The sequence below is a fragment of the Ptychodera flava genome, chromosome 12 (assembly GCF_041260155.1).
Source record: "Ptychodera flava strain L36383 chromosome 12, AS_Pfla_20210202, whole genome shotgun sequence".
NCBI classification, from domain to species: domain Eukaryota; kingdom Metazoa; phylum Hemichordata; class Enteropneusta; family Ptychoderidae; genus Ptychodera; species Ptychodera flava.
In genome coordinates, this window is record NC_091939.1 from 14128978 (window position 1) to 14149966 (window position 20989).

Sequence of the window (20989 nt, forward strand, 5' to 3'; positions counted from 1 at the left end):
CGATGTTAGTGATTAAAGCTTTAACAGACGTGTTAACTCTTTTATCATAAGACGTACGATGGAATGTCAAAGATGATTACTTCACCATCACCATACACTAACTGTCCTTCTTTGCAGACATTTTGAGTCGCGCAAGCGCATCAATCATCCAACGAAGTCGTTCTTTCTCACATATCAAAACATGACTCCTGGAGAGGCCCGAGTATTCAGTCCCGAATGCGGTACAGGTGCACCCTCAACATTTGGAATATAAAGCACGAACTCGACAATTTTCTGAAAAGGCGAGGATTAAAATGTATGCAATTTTTGACCCAATATCGATGTCAAAATTTTAGACGATATGTCAAAAGTCATACAAATGTAAAAAGTCTATACATTTTACCATCATTGCTTTCATGTAGATCAGAAGTCTTCATTCTCGAAAAAAGGAGTCGTTCAAATTCGCAGTACATACGCGTGTGCTTTTCCTGACTCAGTACCCTTGGGCAGGGACATAACCGTATGAATTGTAGGCATCGTTCTGAAGCCACATCGGCCGTGTTGAAGAAAGTATACAATCTGAAGTTTGCGACCCGAAAATCCTGATACCGATACGGTCGTTAGAACTGACAATATTAGCAAAATTGATACGGCTACGGCGTTAAAGAACAAACTGTCCCGTAGAAATGAACTTTGAAGTGGTACGCTAGAGGGGCGTAAAATTCAAGTAAGGGAGCCTTCAGTACTAATTACAGTGGGGTGGGCCGGGGGAATTTCGCGCACACCTGTACCGTAAAATGTGACCCTCCCCCCAATCCTCCTGTCTAAAATGTGACCCTCCCCCTTGTCCAACATTCTAAAACTTGACCCCCCCCCCAACCACTGCGGTATTCTCCCCAGGAATAACTGAAACAGTATCAGCTAATTTACATAACAGTTGGTTCAATTGTTATGTTAGGGACAAATTACAGAGGGGAGGACTGGTGTTTTTGGAGGGACAGTCGCAATTTATCACGCAATAATTTTTGAAGAGATATAGTATTTCATACATTTGAGGGAGGGTCACCATATTTTGTGCAACTATAAGAAGGCAGGATGTGGCTGATTTAGTGCTTCATCCAAAAATATCAAATCACAATACATGGAGTCTATCTGGCAAATTATTGGCAATTTCCCCGAACAAAACATGCTATTTCTGTATATAATATATGTTTGATAATGTATTTAAATATATTTGCTTGAATTGGGAAGTAAAAATGTGCATTTGTGTATAAGAAATTGATTTCTAAATTTCATCTAAAAAGTTGGTGTCTATGATGAAACTATGAATACCAATACAAAAATAGGTAAATCTTTTCATTTGTGTACTCTTGATTATTGATATTAATGTTCTTGATTAGACTAGAGTGGTTACAAGTCTATGGTTGTGTAAGAAATTTGATTTTAGAATTTCACCAAAATGTCGCATGGCGGTCTATGATGAAACTATGAATAATTTTTTTCCAGTACAAAATTAGGTAAATCTGTGCATTTATGTATGCTTGATTATTTACATTATTGTTATTGATTAGACCAGAGAGGTTACAAGTCCATGGTTGTGCAAGAAATTTGATTTTGGAATTTCACCGAAATGTCGATTCACTATGCATGGCGGTCTATGATGAAACTATGAATATTTTTTTCAGTACAAAATTAGATAAATCTGTGCATTTATGTATGCTTGATTTTTTACATTATTGTTCTTGATTAGACTAAAGTGGTTACAAGTACATGGTTGTGCTAGAAAATTGATTTTGGAATTTCACTGAAATGTTGATTCACTATGCATGGCGGTCTATGATGAAACTATGAATATTTTTTCCAATACAAAACTAGGTAAATCCGTGCATGTGTGCGCGCTTGATTATTTATATTAATGTTTTTGATTAAACTAGAGTGGTTACAAGTCCATGTTTGTGCAAGAAATTTGATTTTGGAATTTCACTGAAAAGTTGATTTACTGTACATGGTAGTCTATAAAAGAACTATGCACAATATTTTCCAATATAAAACTGACAATATCTTTGCATTTATGTACATTTGATAATTGATATACACTTTTCCACCTGTTGCATATGTCTTTTATCAGTTTTAACTGTTCAAGGTGTTTAATATAGGATACCACCGCATCTTCTTTGCTTGTGAAACTTGTGGATAATGCCTACGTATTTTGTTGGTGATTTCCTATTCAGGAAATATCACACAGACAATCAAAGTTTTGGCCATAAAATCAGCTTCTTTCAAAATTGACCCTCCCCCCCCCCAAGATATGTTTATAAAAAGTGACCCTCCCCCTTGACCTGTTTTCTAAAATGTGACCCCCCAATTTTTCCTGCCCACCCCCTGTAATTACTGAAAGCTCCCTAAGCGTACGTCACGTACGTCACGGTCACGTATCAACCGGTAAAAGTCTAAAATTCAAGATAGAGCTTTCAAAACATATCTGCAGAAAGTAAATTCATTGTAAATGATATCATGTGTCCGGAATCGACCGCGTTTTAGCATCCTTGTTGTCATTCGACTACCTATACTGGCCCTGTCACTACAACTTCACCGGAAGTTGAAATAAACACGGGCTTTTTATCCCGCAAGGTGGGGTGCAATACTCTTCGTCAACATCTTTGTATAACTTCAGATAACTTGCCACTACTTATTGGTGTAACTTAAGATACGTCTGGTGTTCCGCAAATGGTGTAAATAGCGGAGATGTTGTTTCTGTTTTTTGTAATAGTCAAAAGAATCAATGACCTCCAGTGAGGAGAACTTTATTTTCCCTATTAACACTTGCTGTAACAGGAAAATGATGTCTAACCGAAAAAAACTTACAAAACAAATGAATATGTTATATGCAGGGCCAGTGAAATGATCCGCAAGTGTCGACGCTCAGGTCGGCAACAAGGATACGAAAGGGTCGTTGATTCCGGGTTCATGATATCACTTACAACGAATTAGATTTCTTCAGAAGCTCTTTGAAAGCTCTTGAACTTTCGACCACATGATACCGGTACTAAACCAGTCTACACTGATTGCCTGTCGACGTTCGCCTGCAGTTCAATATCTTGTTGACGGCTCTCTCTCTCTCTCTCTCTCTCTCTCTCTCTCTCTCTCTCTCTCTCTCTCTCATTAAATCTTACTAAGAAAGGAGTAAGACAAATTGATTTGCAAATTGAACGGAGTTTCAGCATGTTGTAGAGCAAAAGTCATACAACTGTTAAAAAACATGGTCAAAAGTCTACATTTTATCATCTTGAAAAAAGGGGGACGTTCAAATCCGCGGTACATACGACTGTATTTTTCCTGACTCAGTGCCCTTCGAAAAGGACATAACCGTATGAATAGTAGGCATCGTTATAGACTCTCTCACAGCCTACGTAACTCTATCCTCAACCATATGGTGATGCGCCCTCAATGGTTTTTCTAGCAAGCAAGGCTTACCGAGTCAGCCGGGTTATAACGTAGCACTAGCGGAACTTGGCTGAACCGAGCTTCGCTCGGCTCACCTGCTTAGGACTGTACTATGGTCTGAGGCGAGGGGCAGTCTATGTTGGTTAGTGCTCGGCGAAGAATGGATGAAGCCGCTGACTGACGAATTTATAGAGAGACTAACACTATAGGGGGAAATTGCGAGAATGGAGCGAGAAATTAACCCTTTCTCGCAATTGGTGAAAAATATCTTGTTATTGTCACTGCTGTCAGTGAGACAATTTGAATGCTTAATACTTGTGAGCAGTGAGAAATACACTCCTTTGTGAGAATCAAGGATGGCAACTGATTCTCACCGCTGAGACTGGAAATTCTCATCCAGCACAGTCAGAATGGTAATTTTCTCTTTTACAATGTATTGTACCACAGTCTCTCCACCCACGTGGACTGTGATTATCATTTACTGGTGAGAATCAACCCTACCCAGTCCATTCATTGGTGAGAATTGACCAGATTGATCCTCAACAGTGAACAACAAGTCTGGCTGATTTTCACCAATGAACGGCGAGTCTGGTTGATTTCACCAATGAATAATGAGTATGATACATTCTCACCATGAAAATAACCAGTCTCGTTGGTGAGAATTACCAGTGTCACCAGTGAGAATGTGTTATCATACTTGATTCTCACCAAGGAGTGCATTTCTCACTGCTCACCAGTAAGAATTAAAAAATTCTCACTGATGGTGGCGTGAATAACAAGAGATTCTCACCAATTGCGATAAAGCCTCACTTTCTCGCTCCGATCTCCCGATTTTGTCCTAAGGGACTGGTCAGTTTCTTCGGCCGGGGGGGGGGGCGGTGGATTATTTTTTGCCGACGTCAAAAAGTGGCTGACCCCCCCTATTCCAAATTTTGAAAACAGGGTGACCCCCCTATTCCAAATTTCTAAAACAGGGTGACCCCCCCCCCCCAAGGCGCGACAAAGGTAAAACAAAAGATGGACATAAATTATATATATATATATATATATATATATATATATATATATATATATATATATATATATATATATATATATATATATATTATATTTAATTTACATATATTTATATTTTAAATAGTCATTCTATGTTTAGTGAAATTGTTGACATGTCAGTTGTAAGATAGGAATTTCAAAGTGTCAATCTTAAAGTTTAAATACAGTACATTTTGAATGAGCTGTATTTTGAATGAGCTGTGAATGTATTTCACACTTTCTCTGCTTAACCAGATGTCCTGAACTGTTGTACAGAAATGGATGTCAATCATTAATATCAAAGAGGAAAAAGCAGTGAATCAAAAACTTTGATGGGTGTTAAGACTTGCCAACCATCCAATTAAATCTACTGAGGAGCCATAGAGAGCTTTTTTAGCCAAATCTGATGTGTACAGTGTTGAGAGGACCTTTTCTTGTGTAACATTGAAACCATAAAAGCACAGCTAATAATGACAAAAACTGCCTTTTTTAACTGTTATTTTGTTCATAAAAAGCATCTTTCTACAGAAAACCTATGAAACAAAGGAAAATAATTGCATCAATGAGAAGGAAAGATATCTTGTCATTTTTCTATCTCTAAAATAAGTCACTGTATCAAATATATATTGTGAAATATTTTTGCATGTTGCTTTCTCATACTGAATTCTCACAGAGAGAACAGAAAAGTATCAGGAATTTGTCATCCTTTTCATATGAAATGCAGATTTCATAATGGTACACTTTCACTTAGCAAACATCAAGATATCTCTGAAAGTATGGCGCCCGAAGGGCGCGCCAAAAAATATGAAACATCCTGATATCTCTGATATATATGCCTTGTATATTAAAGTCATGCACCTGAAGGGCATGCTGAAAGATGTATGATATATTAAAGTAATGAGCTTGAAGAGCACGCTGAAAAATATTGAACATACAGATATCTCTGATGTATGTATGCTTGATATGTTAAAGTTGGGCGTGCTGAAAAATATGACTGATTATTAAAGTTACGCGCCCGAAGGGCGCGCCGAAAAATACAACTGAATGATGAATTTTGTGGCTGACACTAGCATTTTAGGCAATGATGAGCCTGTGTCAAAATTCAAAAAACACACTGACCCCCCCTATTGGGCATTTCAAAAACATGGTGAACCCCCCTATCACCAAAGTAAAAAACAGGGTGACCCCCCCCATGAATCCACCGGCCCCCCCCCCCCCAGGCTGAAGAAACTGACCAGTCCCTAAAGTGCAAATGCACGATTAACACTCACTAGATACAGTAGATATAGAGTGACGAAATACATTGAATATGGTCCGCGAGTAAGACTACTTGCAATCTATACACTGTCCGTGTATATGTGCTCACGGTTACATATCAACACGGTAAATTTAAAAAGTCTAAAGTTCATGGCTCTGGCACAACTTCACCGGAAGTTGAAATAAACGGGGGCCATTTATCCCGCAAGGTGGGGTACAATACTCTCCGTCAACATCTTTATATAACTTCAGATAACTTGCCACTACGTATTGGTGTAACTTAAGATACGTCTGGGGGTCTCTCGCAAATGGTGTAAATAGCTGAAATTTTGTTTCTGTTTTTTATAATAATTAAAATCAATGATCTCTAGCGAGGGTAGCTGTGCGTAGCAGTGCGGCAGTCCGAGGCAGTATAACGCCGGTAACACACAGCCCTGCCAAGCGGAGCTACTATAGGGAGGGGTATTTTATTTTCCTCAGCCTGACAACTGCTGTAACAGCAAAAGATGTCCCGACCGGAAAAAAACTTACAAAACTAATGAATATGTTATTTGCAGGGCCAGTGAAATGATCCGCAAGTGTCGACGCTCAGGTCGGCAACAAGGATACGAAAGGGTCGTTGATTCCGGGTTCATGATATCACTTTACAACGAATTAGATTTCTTCAGAAGTTCTTTGAAAGGTCATCAACTTCGACCACATGACACAGGTACAGTCTGCACTGGTTGCCTGTCGTCGCCCGCAGTTTAATATCTTGTTGACGGCTCTCTCTCTCTCTCTCTCTCTCTCTCTCTCTCTCTCTCTCTCTCTCTCTCTCTCTCTCTCTCTCATAAAATCTTACTAAGAAAGGGGTACCGTAACGACGAATTGAACTGCAAATTGAACGGAATTTCAGAATGTTGTGACCAGTCACCTCATCGTTCAAGTTCAACGTAAGTTTGTTGAATTGGCCTAACTACAAAGTCACTGGACATTTCAAAGGCCCCGGTTCTGCAATTGGAATAATTAATCTTTATTTAGCATAAATACGGAAGCTGGCTTCCCGTACCACTTGCTCCAAGCTGTTTGCATATCAACAGAACGTCACGCTAAGTGGTAGGCTGTTGCGTAGATCGTGGGGTGAACGCCTTAGTAGCCACTGCTGCCAAGAAAAGCAAGACGGCTGGGGGCCAATCGACGAAGAATCTATTATCCCGGCACCCCACGTGACGACTGTTCTCGTGAATCGATGTCGGGGACAGCACTGGGTAGAATACGGTATCTTCGGTGATAAATAATAAATACGGTAATCTTCTTTCGTTGGACTTCTTTCAAAGTCATCAGGACTGAAGAAAAGTACGCCTATACTGCCTATGCCGCCATATCACAACCTCGCGGAAACTGCTACGATCACAGCAATATGTATAGTGTCGTAGGCGTGTTCTCGCTGGACTCTCAATTCTATCTATTCTGCGACGAGCGGAAACGAAATGGCGGAGAGCCAACTTTTTCTAATCAGAGTGCGTGGAAATTCAGGGACAGCCGGCAGAGCCTTATTTTCGTAGAAAAATGTTTGTCACGTGCTGAGGCAAACATTCTGTAGACTTTATCTGCCACAAGAAGGCGCTACCCCTATCAGTATCTCAGCAACACGTCGAGTTCTAGGGTTTCAGTGAAAACGTATCTCGTCCAATCAGAATGGCGCATTTGCGTGACTGACACGCTGATATAATAATAATAATAATAATAATAATAATAATAATAATTATATATATATATATAATATATATATATATATATATATATATATATATATATATATATATATATATATATATATATATATATATATATATATATATATATATCGATTCCCCAGTTCAACAACAAGGCCGATATATAGGCCCAATTGTTTGCATTCTCTATTAAAATACCAAACCTGCACTGGCTTCATTTTGACTACCCATTATTACACTTTTAAGTTTATACATTAATGATGATGTTTTCCTTGAAAAGTGTCATTCTTTACATGAATATATTTAAATTTGATGATTTCAATCATAGGGTAGCACCAGCTTCTGAAGCGGAGGGGGGCAGACCCATGGAATGTCAGTACTTAGTACTTAACCCTGTCAGGCCTAAACCCATATATAGGGGTTGCTCTTGAAAGTTACCAGAAAGTTAGGCCGGAAAAGTTTGATAAGGACTGTTATTTCTTCAATCATATCATCTTTGTTGGTGTCTAATATAAAGTTCAAGTGATCCATCTTTCGGAGGGGCAACCAACTGCATTTTGCGTTCCATTACAGTTCATTGACCCTGCCTGCCGATAGGAACATCCTGGGCGATGTATAAAATATCCTTGGATGAAGGTATCAAAGAGGGGTTGAAAGTTTTTATTTAGCTATTCCACATTTTATGTTCATTTTACTTTATTACTATGCACTGGCCATGTCATTGGCAGTCCCACAGTACAACAGAAAATAGACTAAATTTTTTAACATTTTGCACAGTCACAAATTTGCATACCAAGGCAAATAATAATGTTAATGAGATGCTTTGGAGAAGTTGAACAACTTTGGGGAGGGAAGCCCTGTTTTTAAATTGTTTCTTTCCATGAAGGTGAACTACTCTTTGACGTGCAGGAAAGCGCTCTGACCGAAGCCTCTACAGGAGAAACAGACCATTCATTAATGATGGTTGCTCCGTCATTACAATATTTTTAGATATTGTAAATGATCTCCTTGTAGTTTAATTCAGTCGAGGAGAAAAAAATAACAGCACATTTCAAAATATATTTCGTAACGATAGCAATGCATGGTACGCTAAGTCGTAGCGAGTGTCATGCCCTAAGCATTACGCTTTTGGCATCTTGCCAAATGCTGAACAAACACAGTATATAATCTATAAGAAAAACGTCAGAGTGTTCACTTGAAAGGATTTCCTGGAAAGATCTTAATGTTCAAGTATAACCACGTTTTCTCAAACGTAAGTCATGTGGTGAGAGAGAGAGAGAGAGAGAGAGAGAGAGAGAGAGAGAGAGAGAGAGAGAGAGAGAGAGAGAGAGAGAGAGAGAGAGAGAGAGAGAGAGGCAGGCAAACAAACAGACATCAGACAGACAGAGATGGGTAAGACAGTACGTTCAACATGTTCGGAATGCAGGTATTACAAGTACGCAGACATTGCGTTACGTCACACCTGTTTTATCTCGACCCGATCGGTTATTCGTAGAATTCAGGATCAGGTTCAATGTTATCTGAAGTGAGGTTCCCATTCCGTCATAAAATTACCTTAAGCTACTGATACAAAGTGTAGGATGATAAGTTATAGTTCCTCACGGTTTAGGGATGAACTTCCTTTTTTTCGTTCCTTAGCGAATGCCTTGATTGCCCACTTGCGTCTTTTAAAGTGGCAGAAACATTTCATTCGTGTCATGCATTTTTTCACACTTTCCCCTAAACCATGAATACAAAGTATAGGCCCTGAAAATAGTACAAATGGTATATATTCGATATTACTCTCATTAAATTAATTATAGTGAACCCTAAAGTTTAGTTGTCAGCGATAAAATTTGGCGTCACACATTCGTACTCTATATCATTGCAAGATGAACACCAGTTACACGACAATGAAAGTCGGTTTAGAAATTAACTTAAATTACAAACGAAAACAATACTGAAAAATATGTCACATGTTGGAGTTAAAACACCAGCCCAAAAATAGTTTCCGGAATTGTTGCATAGTACATTCGTAATTTATATCATCAATATGTTATAGTAATGAGACAGAGTAGAGAGCAGTTTTATTGGTAAAATAAACGGATGAATAAATACACTTTATAGCTTAGTACACATATCATAAATCAGATTGAAATTAGCTTCTACGGTACCTATTCAACTGAAAGTCAAATATTAATTTCTGACAACGATTATCAATGTTATGTCATACATATGGGAAGGGGAGGAAATCTTCTTTCCCCTCCTGTTATCTGCGATACTAGTCATCCAAAGACAACCAACTAATCCGACCATTATCTATAGAGATTAGCGGACGTTTACGAAATGTACGATTTGCTCATGCGTACTTAGCCGACACAGCAGCCAATAAAATATCGCGCGCAGCAGGTATGACACATAGAAATATCGCCTGTCATCGAATAGTGAAATCACATATAGCCCTTTTCTTCTTCTCTCCTTAATTTAGCCGTCTATTCATTGAGGCAGTGTGGATTTTTCATTAATTGAAAATGAGAGCAGTTTACGTCACAAGTTTCGAAATGCCTTGCCGCCTCGAAGTATGGAATGATGCTCTGAAACCTGACATAGACGACAATAAGAAGGTATGTAGTACATGTGTGGTTGGTGTAAGCTTTTTCGTCTTCGTCCCAACTGCTCTTGAGCAGATACGATCATGCGACTCCGAGTCCGATTTATGTGATGTCCGTCCAATCTGATAATTGCTTGATGATTGCTTCAGAGCAATTAAGGTCTGTTGTCGTACTCGTATTTTCGGTGCAATGACAGACTCGATGAATGATCAAATGTCCGATCGTTGGAATTTCATACCGTTTACCGTTTTGAGACCGTTTCAATCCGATAAAACGCCATTTTACTTTAAGAAGAGTCAAAATTGTTGGAAATCTAGCCCTGGTTAATGATTAATAGATCCGTTCCGATGGTGGACTGGAATTAAAGTAGTATGGGCCACGAAACTGAAAGATTTAAACTTTTGCTCAAACTCTTCTAAAGAAAACTTTAAACCATTCTCTTTCAAAATCAAATATACAATTTAGGGTCACCATGCAAATTTTGGTTCCAGAGAACCAAGATACCTAAAATATACCGACATTTGAAATTCAAAATGGCCGCCTCCCGGCCCTTGTCTCAAGTCTATGGAGAAAAATAACATTATCAATTTTCAAGGTGAAAACTGCATTTACTCCAAGAGCTTCGAAATTAGCCAACACAAGCAGTTGACCAGAAAAGTATAAATTTTAAGAGTCCGAATATCTCTCTCCAAGGCACATTGAAGAGGCTTTTATCCCGGACGGAATTTGTTACTCTGTCCGTAAGCAGACTGAAGTAAATTTTGTTAATCTGTCCATAAGTGGCAAATGGATGAGTTAATACTAACGGTATATCGTCGAAAAGGAATTACCCGTAGGTGACCATTTCAGGACACACCAGTTTCAGAAACACATTGAATTTCAAAGGCGAAATTTCCATTTCATTGGAACCACTGCAATTTTAGTAGTATGTGACGAGCAAAAGGTTTAATGGCATAGAAAACGAAAAAATAAATATCCTGGCATGTCGTTGATCGAATATTACAGGAAGTTGATAAAAATTACTCGCGCATGAGCAAAAACATATTTAAATCGGGAAAAGAAGACACCCACGGAAAATATATTCATAACACCCGTTCTTCCAGGCGTATAATTTCAGTGATTTTTCTCCGTCGATGTCTCTTTTAATAACTTTTAATAAATATTACATTTATTTTCTTGTGGCATACTATTCTTACAAAAATGATTTCCATTTGTTTACTAGCGGGAAAGAAAACTATGGCCCGAGAAATTCCATCTTTTTATGCATTTTAAAGTTAGGCAATAATTACAGACATTAATCTTGATCGGATAACTAACTGACACACCAGTAATATAGTTAGACCGGTCAAGAAACCAGGATACGAGGATTGTCGAGGCGCTCCCGAGGAAACGCGATCCGTCGTCGTCACGGATGGACACACATTGCCCTGCCAACATCCTGATTCTGGAGGGCGTACAGTTGAAACAAGGTTCAATGATCGATAGCAGTGATAACAGAGAATCGTAGTGTTGCGATGACCTTTGACACGTTGAGAACCCGTCAAACCTTTGCCGGGGGTGTGGTTATGTGTGTGTCGGGAGGGGGTGACCCCAGTCTTCTCAACAGTCGATTTTCAATATTATCACAGTCCCTATCACGGTGTCAACCTGTATCGAGTGACCTACGTCGATTTGATTTTCTATATGGCTATCGACCACGGTAGGGCAGAAAGAAGTGATTGTTTGTACAAAGTGAATACTGTGCAATCCGCTAATGCTGAAGACAAATTAAAGCATCGTGTTCAACCGATATCAAAACAATGTGAAAATGGCTAAATCTTTAGCCTCCTAGTTTATTTTTCGACGAGCTCGAGAAATATTCTGCAATGCCCGGCTTCCCATACACGTTAATGCACAGCTCCTTATTTCCAAGTCCTTGCAGTTAAGGGTCACGCCGTTATATCTTCGTATTGGATGCTCGGGTGGCTCTGCGTGGCAGGTTTGTGTTTTAATACCGGCTTAAGGTCCCCACCTGACACACAGCCTTGCCACGCAGAGCGAATGGTTAGGATGCTGGCGGGAATTTTTTTCGCCCTTAAAATGTTTGACAATTTTGTTCCTCCAGTTTTGTGCAGCATGCATGCTTAATGAATTTCCTCCAAATCTTCATACGTCACCACACACGTTATCACACACTTCTCTGGCGGACATTTTTTCATCGTATTAGTGGCCGGAAGAGAAAAAGGACAAATACATTCTTTAATCAGCATCAGACGGGAAAGTTACCAGTGATCTAGCACTTTTAAAGCAGGGATCGGGGAGCTTAAGATGACGTAGACGTGGACAAATAGAGAACTTTTTCAATCGGAAGAGGGCCAGGGGGAGTCTTCTGGTCGAAGATACAGTGGCGTATTGAGGGCGTGCCAGAGCTTAATAATTATACGTACTTCGAGGAAAAGTTGTTGGCATTTCAATAGTATCCTGTTGCGTCCTGTTCTCGCCCTAAATAGCATTCCTATTAAATCATGAAGACAATTTTTTTCCTGTCATGTGAGACCCAGTAGATCTAGGAGTTCTTTCATTTCTTACCACAGAGTTTGAAAAAAATACCTTGGCTTTATGTTACCAATATTTAGATACGAAAGAGTACTTACATGCTATTTTGAAATTTCCATATGACCGTCTTGCATATCTGCTTTGTGTCTTGTTAGTATTTCCAAACTAACAAAAGACAAATATTCTCATCATAAAAATTACCAAACAAGCAAATTTAACCTATATTCCTCTTCATTGTCAAGAATGAAATCAAGGGTCTCCGTGAAAACAATTATTTTAATATTGCCAGTGGTAAATTCTTCAACAATGTTCAAACTTACCTATAGGGTAAAACTATTAGACTTGAAGTAAAATGCCAATACGCTTTTATTTTCGCTTTCCATCATTTGGGAAATTTAGTTCAGCCCACCTTCATCTGTGCATTTTTTAAGAAGATAAGCATTGCTACCAATACATAATTCCCCTCGTTTTTGACAACCGCTGCCAAGACGTAATGGTCAACGCCCCCCCCCCCCAAAAAAAAGTAAAAAATAGACCATTTTCAAAGTGGAAATTTTAACAATATGTTTTGATTCGGCAGGTATTGGTCAAGGTTCACGCAGCTGGAGTGAACTCAATCGACAAGGGTATCGCCACTGGTCAGTTCAATCGTCTGCATATAAATCCTCCATTCATACCCGGACTTGATGCTGCGGGCATTGTGGAAGTTGCCGGGGGTGACGTCACCAAGTTTAAGGTAAGGGTGACATATCCTTCCGTCGAAAAGAGAAAAGTCAGTGTTATCATATAGGAAACCGAACTTAGTTTCGTTTAAGATGTTGGTTGACAATAGCTTTTTAACCATGGGTTTTAACTTTTGCTTGTCCACAAGTAATTCAGCGAATGAAGATTGTTCGCCACAAAATCTACTGTGTTTTTCTGTTTCAATGGGCCAACTTTTCAACCGATTTAACTGTGGAATTTCTCGCCTGCCTTGCAGCCAGGAGACCGCGTGTACATATTCTCCCGGAAGATGGGGTCCTTCGCTGAATATGTCTCAGTAGAGGAAGACGAAGTGCGCCATCTACCAGGAAATGTCTCTTTCCAGCAAGGAGCGGTTTTGGCAACACCATACTTGACGGCATATAGAGCTATAGTCCACCGGTGAGTAGTTATCAGAGGCTAAGGCTGAGTAATGATCGAGGGACTAGTCTTTCTCGCGAAATTCAGATTCGTCAAATTCATTGCTTTGTTAAACAGTCCCATATCACAACAATCTTCCAAACGCTATAATCTACAACCAAATCTTCTATGGAGTAAAATTTGACATCTTCTATATTAAAACAATCGTCTAATGTATACTCTCACGCATCAGTATAACAGGGAACGTGTAAAGTACTGTTTTTCTACCAGTAATGAGGTTTCTAGACTGACCCACCATGAGCTGGTATATCCTAAATAACATTTAATCATTTAACTTTCTTTTTGTGCAGTGTATAACTCATAGTATGTTTCATATTTTCACTAGTATATGCACGCAACGTCAAAATTATTTTTTCCATATCATTTACACTAAAAAATCACCTCTGACATTGTGTTCATGTCACTTTACACATATTATACTTAATCGACAGAAGTAAAATTCAATATTAAGTATTTTGTCATCTTATCTTCATTCCGAGAGAAACTTCCCAGTAAAGGTTTTGGCTGGCAAAAAACTAAGATCGCTAAAGATGTTTGGCAAAACTGACGAAAAGTTGGCCTACACTGATCAATTTATACATTTGTTTACATTGAGAATCATAATCCTAGGGAGTCCAGTTGCTTCACAAAACTATGGGGACCTGTTGAAACCCACGCACGCCAATAGTTTCCATTCGGCTTTTAACATTTATCCATAAAACTGACAACCCTTGCTTTACTATGGATGTTGATATCTGATATTGTAAGGAAAATTCTTGCTATCACTCCGTACTTTGCACGTCACTGATATTCGGCGTTAGAACAGCAGTTTAACCCAACCAGACGTTTTAGTTCCACCTCTTTTGCATACATGACACTCAAGTCTTCTCCACATTACCTTTCAGAGGAAAAGCACAACGCGGGGAAACTATTCTGATACATGGAGCCAGTGGCTCGGTAAGTGATTTCAAAACTCTGCCTTTACTTGTTTAACCTTTGTCATTTATCTGCCCAGGACTTCGTGCCACAATTAAGTGACGTTTTTACATACTCTATCACCAGGTTGTGATGAAAGCTTTCTAAATTAACAAAAATGATTTTTTATTCAGGTTGGCCTAGCGTGTTGTCAGATTGCACGGACTTTAGGTCTCAGAGTCATTGGCACGGCGAGCACGAGAGAAGGCGAGAATCTCGTCAGGGAAAATGGAGCCGACTCAGTATTCAATCACAAAACGCCAGAGCACGTGACACAGGTCCTTGTAAGTGAAAAGCGTTCTTCTTTTGTATCGTGGACTTCGTAATGTTATCAACTTCTACCTTCGAGCTCGTTGAGCTTCTAAACCTGGAAAGGAAAACAAACTAGTGTCATTCCTAGACAATTTCAATGAATTTCAAGAATATTTCGGGGTGATGACGTTACAACTTTGAAAGTTTTGGTTTCCATTAAAAAAATCGAAAATAAGCCGCTGGCAACTTTTACTTGATGAGCTTCAAAATGAACCATCAACCACAAGTGGTAGACAAAATGTATCACAAAAGTTTTGAGAGACACCGTTACTCAGGGTTGTATGTGCTGGTTGTACTTGCACAAAGCTACCAGTATTTCATTTGAAAAGTAAACAGTTAAATATTTCTTTTTTCCTCATTGTTTCCCTATTCCTGTGCATGACAATTTGCCTACAGGACGCAACAGGTGGCAAGGGGGTCGATTTAATCGTGGAAACAACAACATCGCTGAACTTTGAGGGAGATGTAAAGATGTCTGCTGCAAACGGAAGAATTCTGGTAAGGTGTACGCGTTTATTATCACGATATGGTGCTACTCGAAATATCGTGATGTGGACCGTCGATACTGATGACGTCAACAGTCAAAGTTTTCAGTTGGCGTTAGACGATTTTGTTAAAATTTCTAAAAGTCTTGTTATGAATAAATGATCACTCAATGGTGGTGGGTTGCAATAACTGTAGCGATGAGACGAAGCGAAAAATTCATCCTTAGGGAATGCGATCTCAGGTACCTGTAAAACTGTGTTCGAAAAGTTCAAACAAACAAACAAAAAAACAAACAAGCCTATAGCTATTCTTTCGACAGCCGAAAATGAAATTTTTTGCTTTTTGTCATCGTAACACAGGTTATTGGCAGAGGTCCTGGACATCTGCAGACACCTCTGGCTGGCCTCATGCCGAAAGAACTTGATGTGAAAGGAGTTGGGTTGATCACGGCAACTAAAGTAAGTTAATGAATAAAATCCAATACAATACGTTAGGCTAGGACACAACTTTTACCAGGTTTCATCAGTTTCTAGTCTTGAAACGATTGCAGGCAAGGGAAAATAGGTAACTTTTGATAAAACAGGTACATCATGATTTTCTTCGCTTCCATACAGTATGTGATCTCTCCATCGTAATGTATCGTGGAGACAGAGAGGATAGAGACTGCAAACACGACGCCTATTTCCAGTATGCAGCATTATTTTGACAAAGGAATTTTAGTCCGGATTGCCAAAGATCGGACAAAAACCTGTTTTGATAAGTTTGACTCTACAGGAAAAAAAATCTCACTTTACGCACAGACAAACTACTGTAAAATGCATTGAAATGTAAGTTACCTATTCTTGGCGATTTTGACATTCGCCAAAAGCATGGAATAAAAGGGCTAATTTTTAACATCAGCATGCGTCACAGGTATCCAAAAAGCATTAAACCAAAGATTGTATCACACGTATTCAGCGTCTAGGCGAACACACTACAGCACTTAGAAGTAGCGTCCAACTGCTATATAAATAGCACTGTCTCAATGAAACACATCCTAGTTTGCTGAAATGACAAAAATGTCGTCCCACAACAAATTCACGTCATCAGTTGTACTTATTCCTGGAACATCATCCTATTTGATGAACGGCATCCTTTTTGGCTTCATTTCATATTTGACTCGACGATTCAAAGATTATTTTTTTACAATATAACAGAAACAATCGTCACAGATGATATCCATAACTTCAGATTTTTCAATTTCATAACTTTGATATTTTTTCAACTGTCAATTCTCGTTTCTATTTGTCACTTGTCAATTACCGGTACTATAAATCGCTCCTGTCCTCTCCTTCAGGCAGAGTTAGAAGAAGCGTTTGATTTCATTGAACACAATGTCAAGACTGGCTCACTAGTTCCGTTGGTTGGCAGGCAGTATCGTATGGAAGAAGCTTCACTTGCCGTCCAGAGTCTCGGGAAATCGAATGGCATCTTGGGAAAACAGATTTTGAATATTTGCCAGGGCTAGCTGCATAGCATGTATCATTGAATCATCTGTTAACATTGCGTTAGTCTGTGGCTTTGATGTAGGATTCCTTGCAGGCAACGTGCTCTCATAAGTCTGTGCACGGCACACAAGTAAACTGTTCTTGGTGGCACATTTTATGTATTTAATTACAGCAAAAGGTTTTACAATCTCTATTTATAAGTAAACTTCTGAACACACTGGGCAAAGAAAAGATGGCTATATGTATAACCGTAGCCGACAGCGGTTGGATAGTGCAATATTTTAGTCTAAATGATAGTTTCCATTAAACTCATAATATGTTCACTTTGCATACTCAAACGCTCCTCATAAATAAAATTTTGCATAAATAAATATATACAATTAGGCCTATATCAGGGAGAAGAATTGGCGCAGGAAGTTGATAGCTGGAGCAGCTCGGCCCGTCAAGCGTAGTTGTGTTGACATTCTCGCGAGCCAGAGCAATAATTTCCGCTCCGCTGACCTACGCAAAAATCAAGACGGGTAGCGCTGAGCTGTTGCCGTAAAGAGGCACGTGGTTTACGACGATGTTGTTTTGAATGAGACCTACTTCCTGACATGTGGATGGAGGTTGGTCTCATCCCACCATTACCTGCTACCAGCATCTGTTTCAACTTATGGTTTACGGCCTTGATGCATACTGCAGGAAAGCACTGAAAAATTTGCAATCTTTACTGAAAAATTGATGTATTGCGATCTTAGGTGAATTTACAGAATAAAAATGTATATACTCGGATATTTATAACACGAAACGGGAAGTGATGTAAGTCTCGTATATTATGTGTATACATGTATTTCACAGTTTTATTTTATTTGTGACTTAAGATGTAAACAGCCTTTATTTTGAGAAAGTTCACGCAATCGCTGATCTTACAGAAACACGATTGGAACTAATTTGGGATAATTGGATGGTGAAGTCGTGTCGGTTTAATCTACAAATGCAAGCTCATCCGCTTTTCTTTTTAAGTTATACAATTGTTTTTATGAATAATTTGTAATATTGCAACATTCAGCTATAGGGCACCTAACAATTTTGAGAAATTTGAAAAATAAGAAGATCCAATTATCCCAAATTAATTCCAATCGGGTTCAAAGAACTTTGTGATCGGGAACTTAAAGCGGCAACTCTCCTACAAAAGAATGAGACTTTACGTGTTACCTCCACTTAAATATTCGACTGCATGTGATTTTAGTTGCACCTGCAAATGTGAATATCTGCAATTACCCAATCACGCACTACGCAGCACGTCTACGGCCCAATCAGCAAATGTTTTTTTTGAGTATTTGTTCATTCGTGAATGAATAACACATGGGAAACTGTACTGATTTTTGGCAATTGCTCGTAAGCACTGTTCGTAATGAAAAAGATACGTTACTTCTGTAATACATACAGCTTTATCGAGAAAGTCACTTTTTTGAAATGTCTTAACTCGCCAAATTCGCAGTATAAAATCGCTATAGTTACGAGTATACTTGGACGTTAATGGGAAATACCGACCACTTGGGTCTCAGTCAGGTAAACGTGCTCGGCGCCTGGGACGTTTACCCGACTGAAACCCAAAAAATGGCCCGTATTTCCCGTAAACATATGTAACTACCATGAATAACGGTACATTGATCGCATCGGTAACATGGTAAAAGCAAGGGTGCACATTCATGGACATAGTTGACAATTTTAGCAACTGAGACAGATATCGACGGCTGCTCTCTGATACACTGAGGGGACAAATTGTGAATTGTCATGTACGATACATGTACATCTCCTTTTGGACAATTTAGAGGTACAAAAAGCAGTTTCAGTGTTCAAAAATATTATGTGAAATAAAGATGATTTGTTTCATGATTTTATTCTCTGAAGTCATTCAACTGTAAATCTGAATAAAAGTATAATTATCTGTCACATACACCTCTTGCCTTGGCAACTTTTACAGGCTTGTCTCCTTGTAAATTGAGCTCGCTGAGAGCAATGAACAATTCTATTACTTACATATTAGAGATATGGCAAGTTTCGTGGGTAAAAATTATTTTATAGTTTACCTGTAGACTACCATGAGAAGTGAAATAATACTTTTAGGTGAAATTCCATTATCATAATTGTTGTTAACATCTGAACTTTCAAACACCCTATTTGAATCAGGTACATGTATCAAACACTTATAAAAGCACAGATTTAGTTAGTTTAATACTGTAGAATTTATTCATAGTTTACTCATAGACTAAAATGTATAGTTGATGAACATTTTTAGTGAAATTCCAAAATCAGATTTCTTGAACACATATGCACTTCGGTAACCATCTTATTCTAATCAAGTAAATATTGCAATATTGTAATTTTTGTATTGGAAAAAAATATTAACAGTTTAGTCATAGACTCACATGTATAATGGATGAACATTTTCGGTAAAATTCCAAAATCAAATTTGTTATACACATACGAGATGAACCACCCCATTCCAATCAGGTGCATTTATGTCAATTATCAAACGTTTATAAATGCACAGATATTGCTAGTTTTGTATTCGAAAAATATTATTATAGTTTTCTTAAATACTACCATGTATAGTGAATCAACATTACCGATATCAATGTAATCCAAAAATCAATTTTATCGTTCGCCCAGTTAAAGCGATGTATTCATTGCTTCGCTTCGATCATAGACCTTAAAAACGGAGGTCTATGCTTCGATAAAGTTTGTGTGTGCGATGTGTGATAGTGAGCGTACGTGTGTGAGTGCTTCACACCTCTACAACGTGTGGAGCGCGGTCGCAGTAAGAAAAATGTAACAACTTAGCCGGCTATTGAACCACTCTTTTGTAAGAGTGGGGATTTAGCCGAGCGGTTCTCTCTGTTGCCTCTCCGCTAGGCGACTGATGCCGTATGTTGTGGGTTCGAACCCGATTGAAAACTAGCCGTATTTTCTATACACATGCACTTTTTACCCGCCACTTCAAGCAAAGTACATGAATTATCAAACACGTTTAAATGTGCATATATAACATGTTTTTATGGGGAAAATATTAATGATTTGCCAAATAGACTTCAATGTATTATGATTTGATATTTTAGGACGAAGGGCTATATCGGCCACATTTTGTCATCATTACAGTTGCGCCAAAAATGATGACCCCTCCCCAAAAGGCATTAAAAATGATGTTTCATGGCCCTTAAAAAATGCTTGCGCGCACAAAAAAAACTGCGACCCACCAGTAAATGTCTGTCCGATCCGCTTTGAGAGGGGATTTCAAAATTATAGCAAGTCAAGGGGGATTTGAATGCACTGTGAGTTTGTTAGGGAGGGGGGCATTTGAACTTTTTTTTATTCTATTGCCCCCCCCCCCCCTCCAGAGGTGTTTGTGAATGCAGCTTTACTCAAGCGCTGGGGGTCATGAAAATTTTGTCATCTTAAAAGAGGGGGTCCATCAATGTTTTTGTGCAGTGGGTAGGGGGTTCACTTATTCTGACTGTTGGACAGGAAGAATTTGCCAGCTCATCCCCGGCCATAATAACTGAACGCTCCCTTTGTGTGGAATACATGGCAAGACACCAGTGAATACATAGTCCTTTGACTTTGGTCATGTGACCTGGGTTCCCGACAAAACGTAATATGTGTGTTATTCGTCCTAACTAATGGTACTTTTGGACTGAAGTGGGGTCCCGCCATCAGTCACCCTACTGACACTGTTATCTATCCCCTTCTTTTGGTTTGATGATAGTCATTCCATCTATGAGAAGACAGATTCATTACGGAAAGCGTCCATCATTGTTGAGTCAACAATGTTGACCGACTCTGTGCGTGATCCATTGTGTGGTGTCATAATTGATCCAGCATAAACCAGAGTTCTGGATGCTTTGTGTTTTTGTATTGCGGCACTTTTCAAGCTCAAATAGTGCTGTATATGGCTCAATCTTCGGAGCTCGGAGATACCACCACCATGGACCCCAGGATCAATGAGTAAAACCACATGGGGGCGCTG

General features: G+C 38.9%; 1 protein-coding gene across 4 annotated transcripts; it reads left to right on the top strand.

Annotated features, from left to right (window-relative positions):
- The first annotated feature begins 6430 nt into the window (after positions 1-6430).
- On the top strand, positions 6431-18185 carry LOC139145077 (quinone oxidoreductase-like). Of its 4 annotated transcripts, none has more exons than XM_070716023.1 (9): positions 6431-6647; positions 9898-10033; positions 13137-13292; positions 13536-13699; positions 14623-14674; positions 14827-14976; positions 15401-15502; positions 15850-15948; positions 16827-18185. In XM_070716023.1, exons 2-9 carry the CDS (start codon positions 9941-9943, stop codon positions 16995-16997), a joined length of 987 nt encoding a protein of 328 aa, XP_070572124.1. In that variant the 5' UTR covers positions 6431-6647; positions 9898-9940; the 3' UTR covers positions 16998-18185. The 4 variants fall into 4 exon arrangements, with proteins under 4 accessions (XP_070572124.1, XP_070572123.1, XP_070572122.1 ...); XM_070716022.1 differs by lacking the exon at positions 6431-6647 and adding an exon at positions 8566-8682; XM_070716021.1 differs by lacking the exon at positions 6431-6647 and having other exon boundaries at positions 9776-10033.
- Positions 18186-20989: the final 2804 nt, after the last annotated feature.

Coding starts and splice junctions, on each gene's coding strand:
- LOC139145077 (XM_070716023.1), top strand. CDS start 9,941: ATGAGAGCAGTTTACGTCACAAGTTTCGAAATGCCTTGCCGCCTCGAA. Junction 10,034..13,136: donor ACATAGACGACAATAAGAAG/GTATGTAGTACA, acceptor TTGATTCGGCAG/GTATTGGTCAAGGTTCACGC. Junction 13,293..13,535: donor GTGACGTCACCAAGTTTAAG/GTAAGGGTGACA, acceptor CCTGCCTTGCAG/CCAGGAGACCGCGTGTACAT.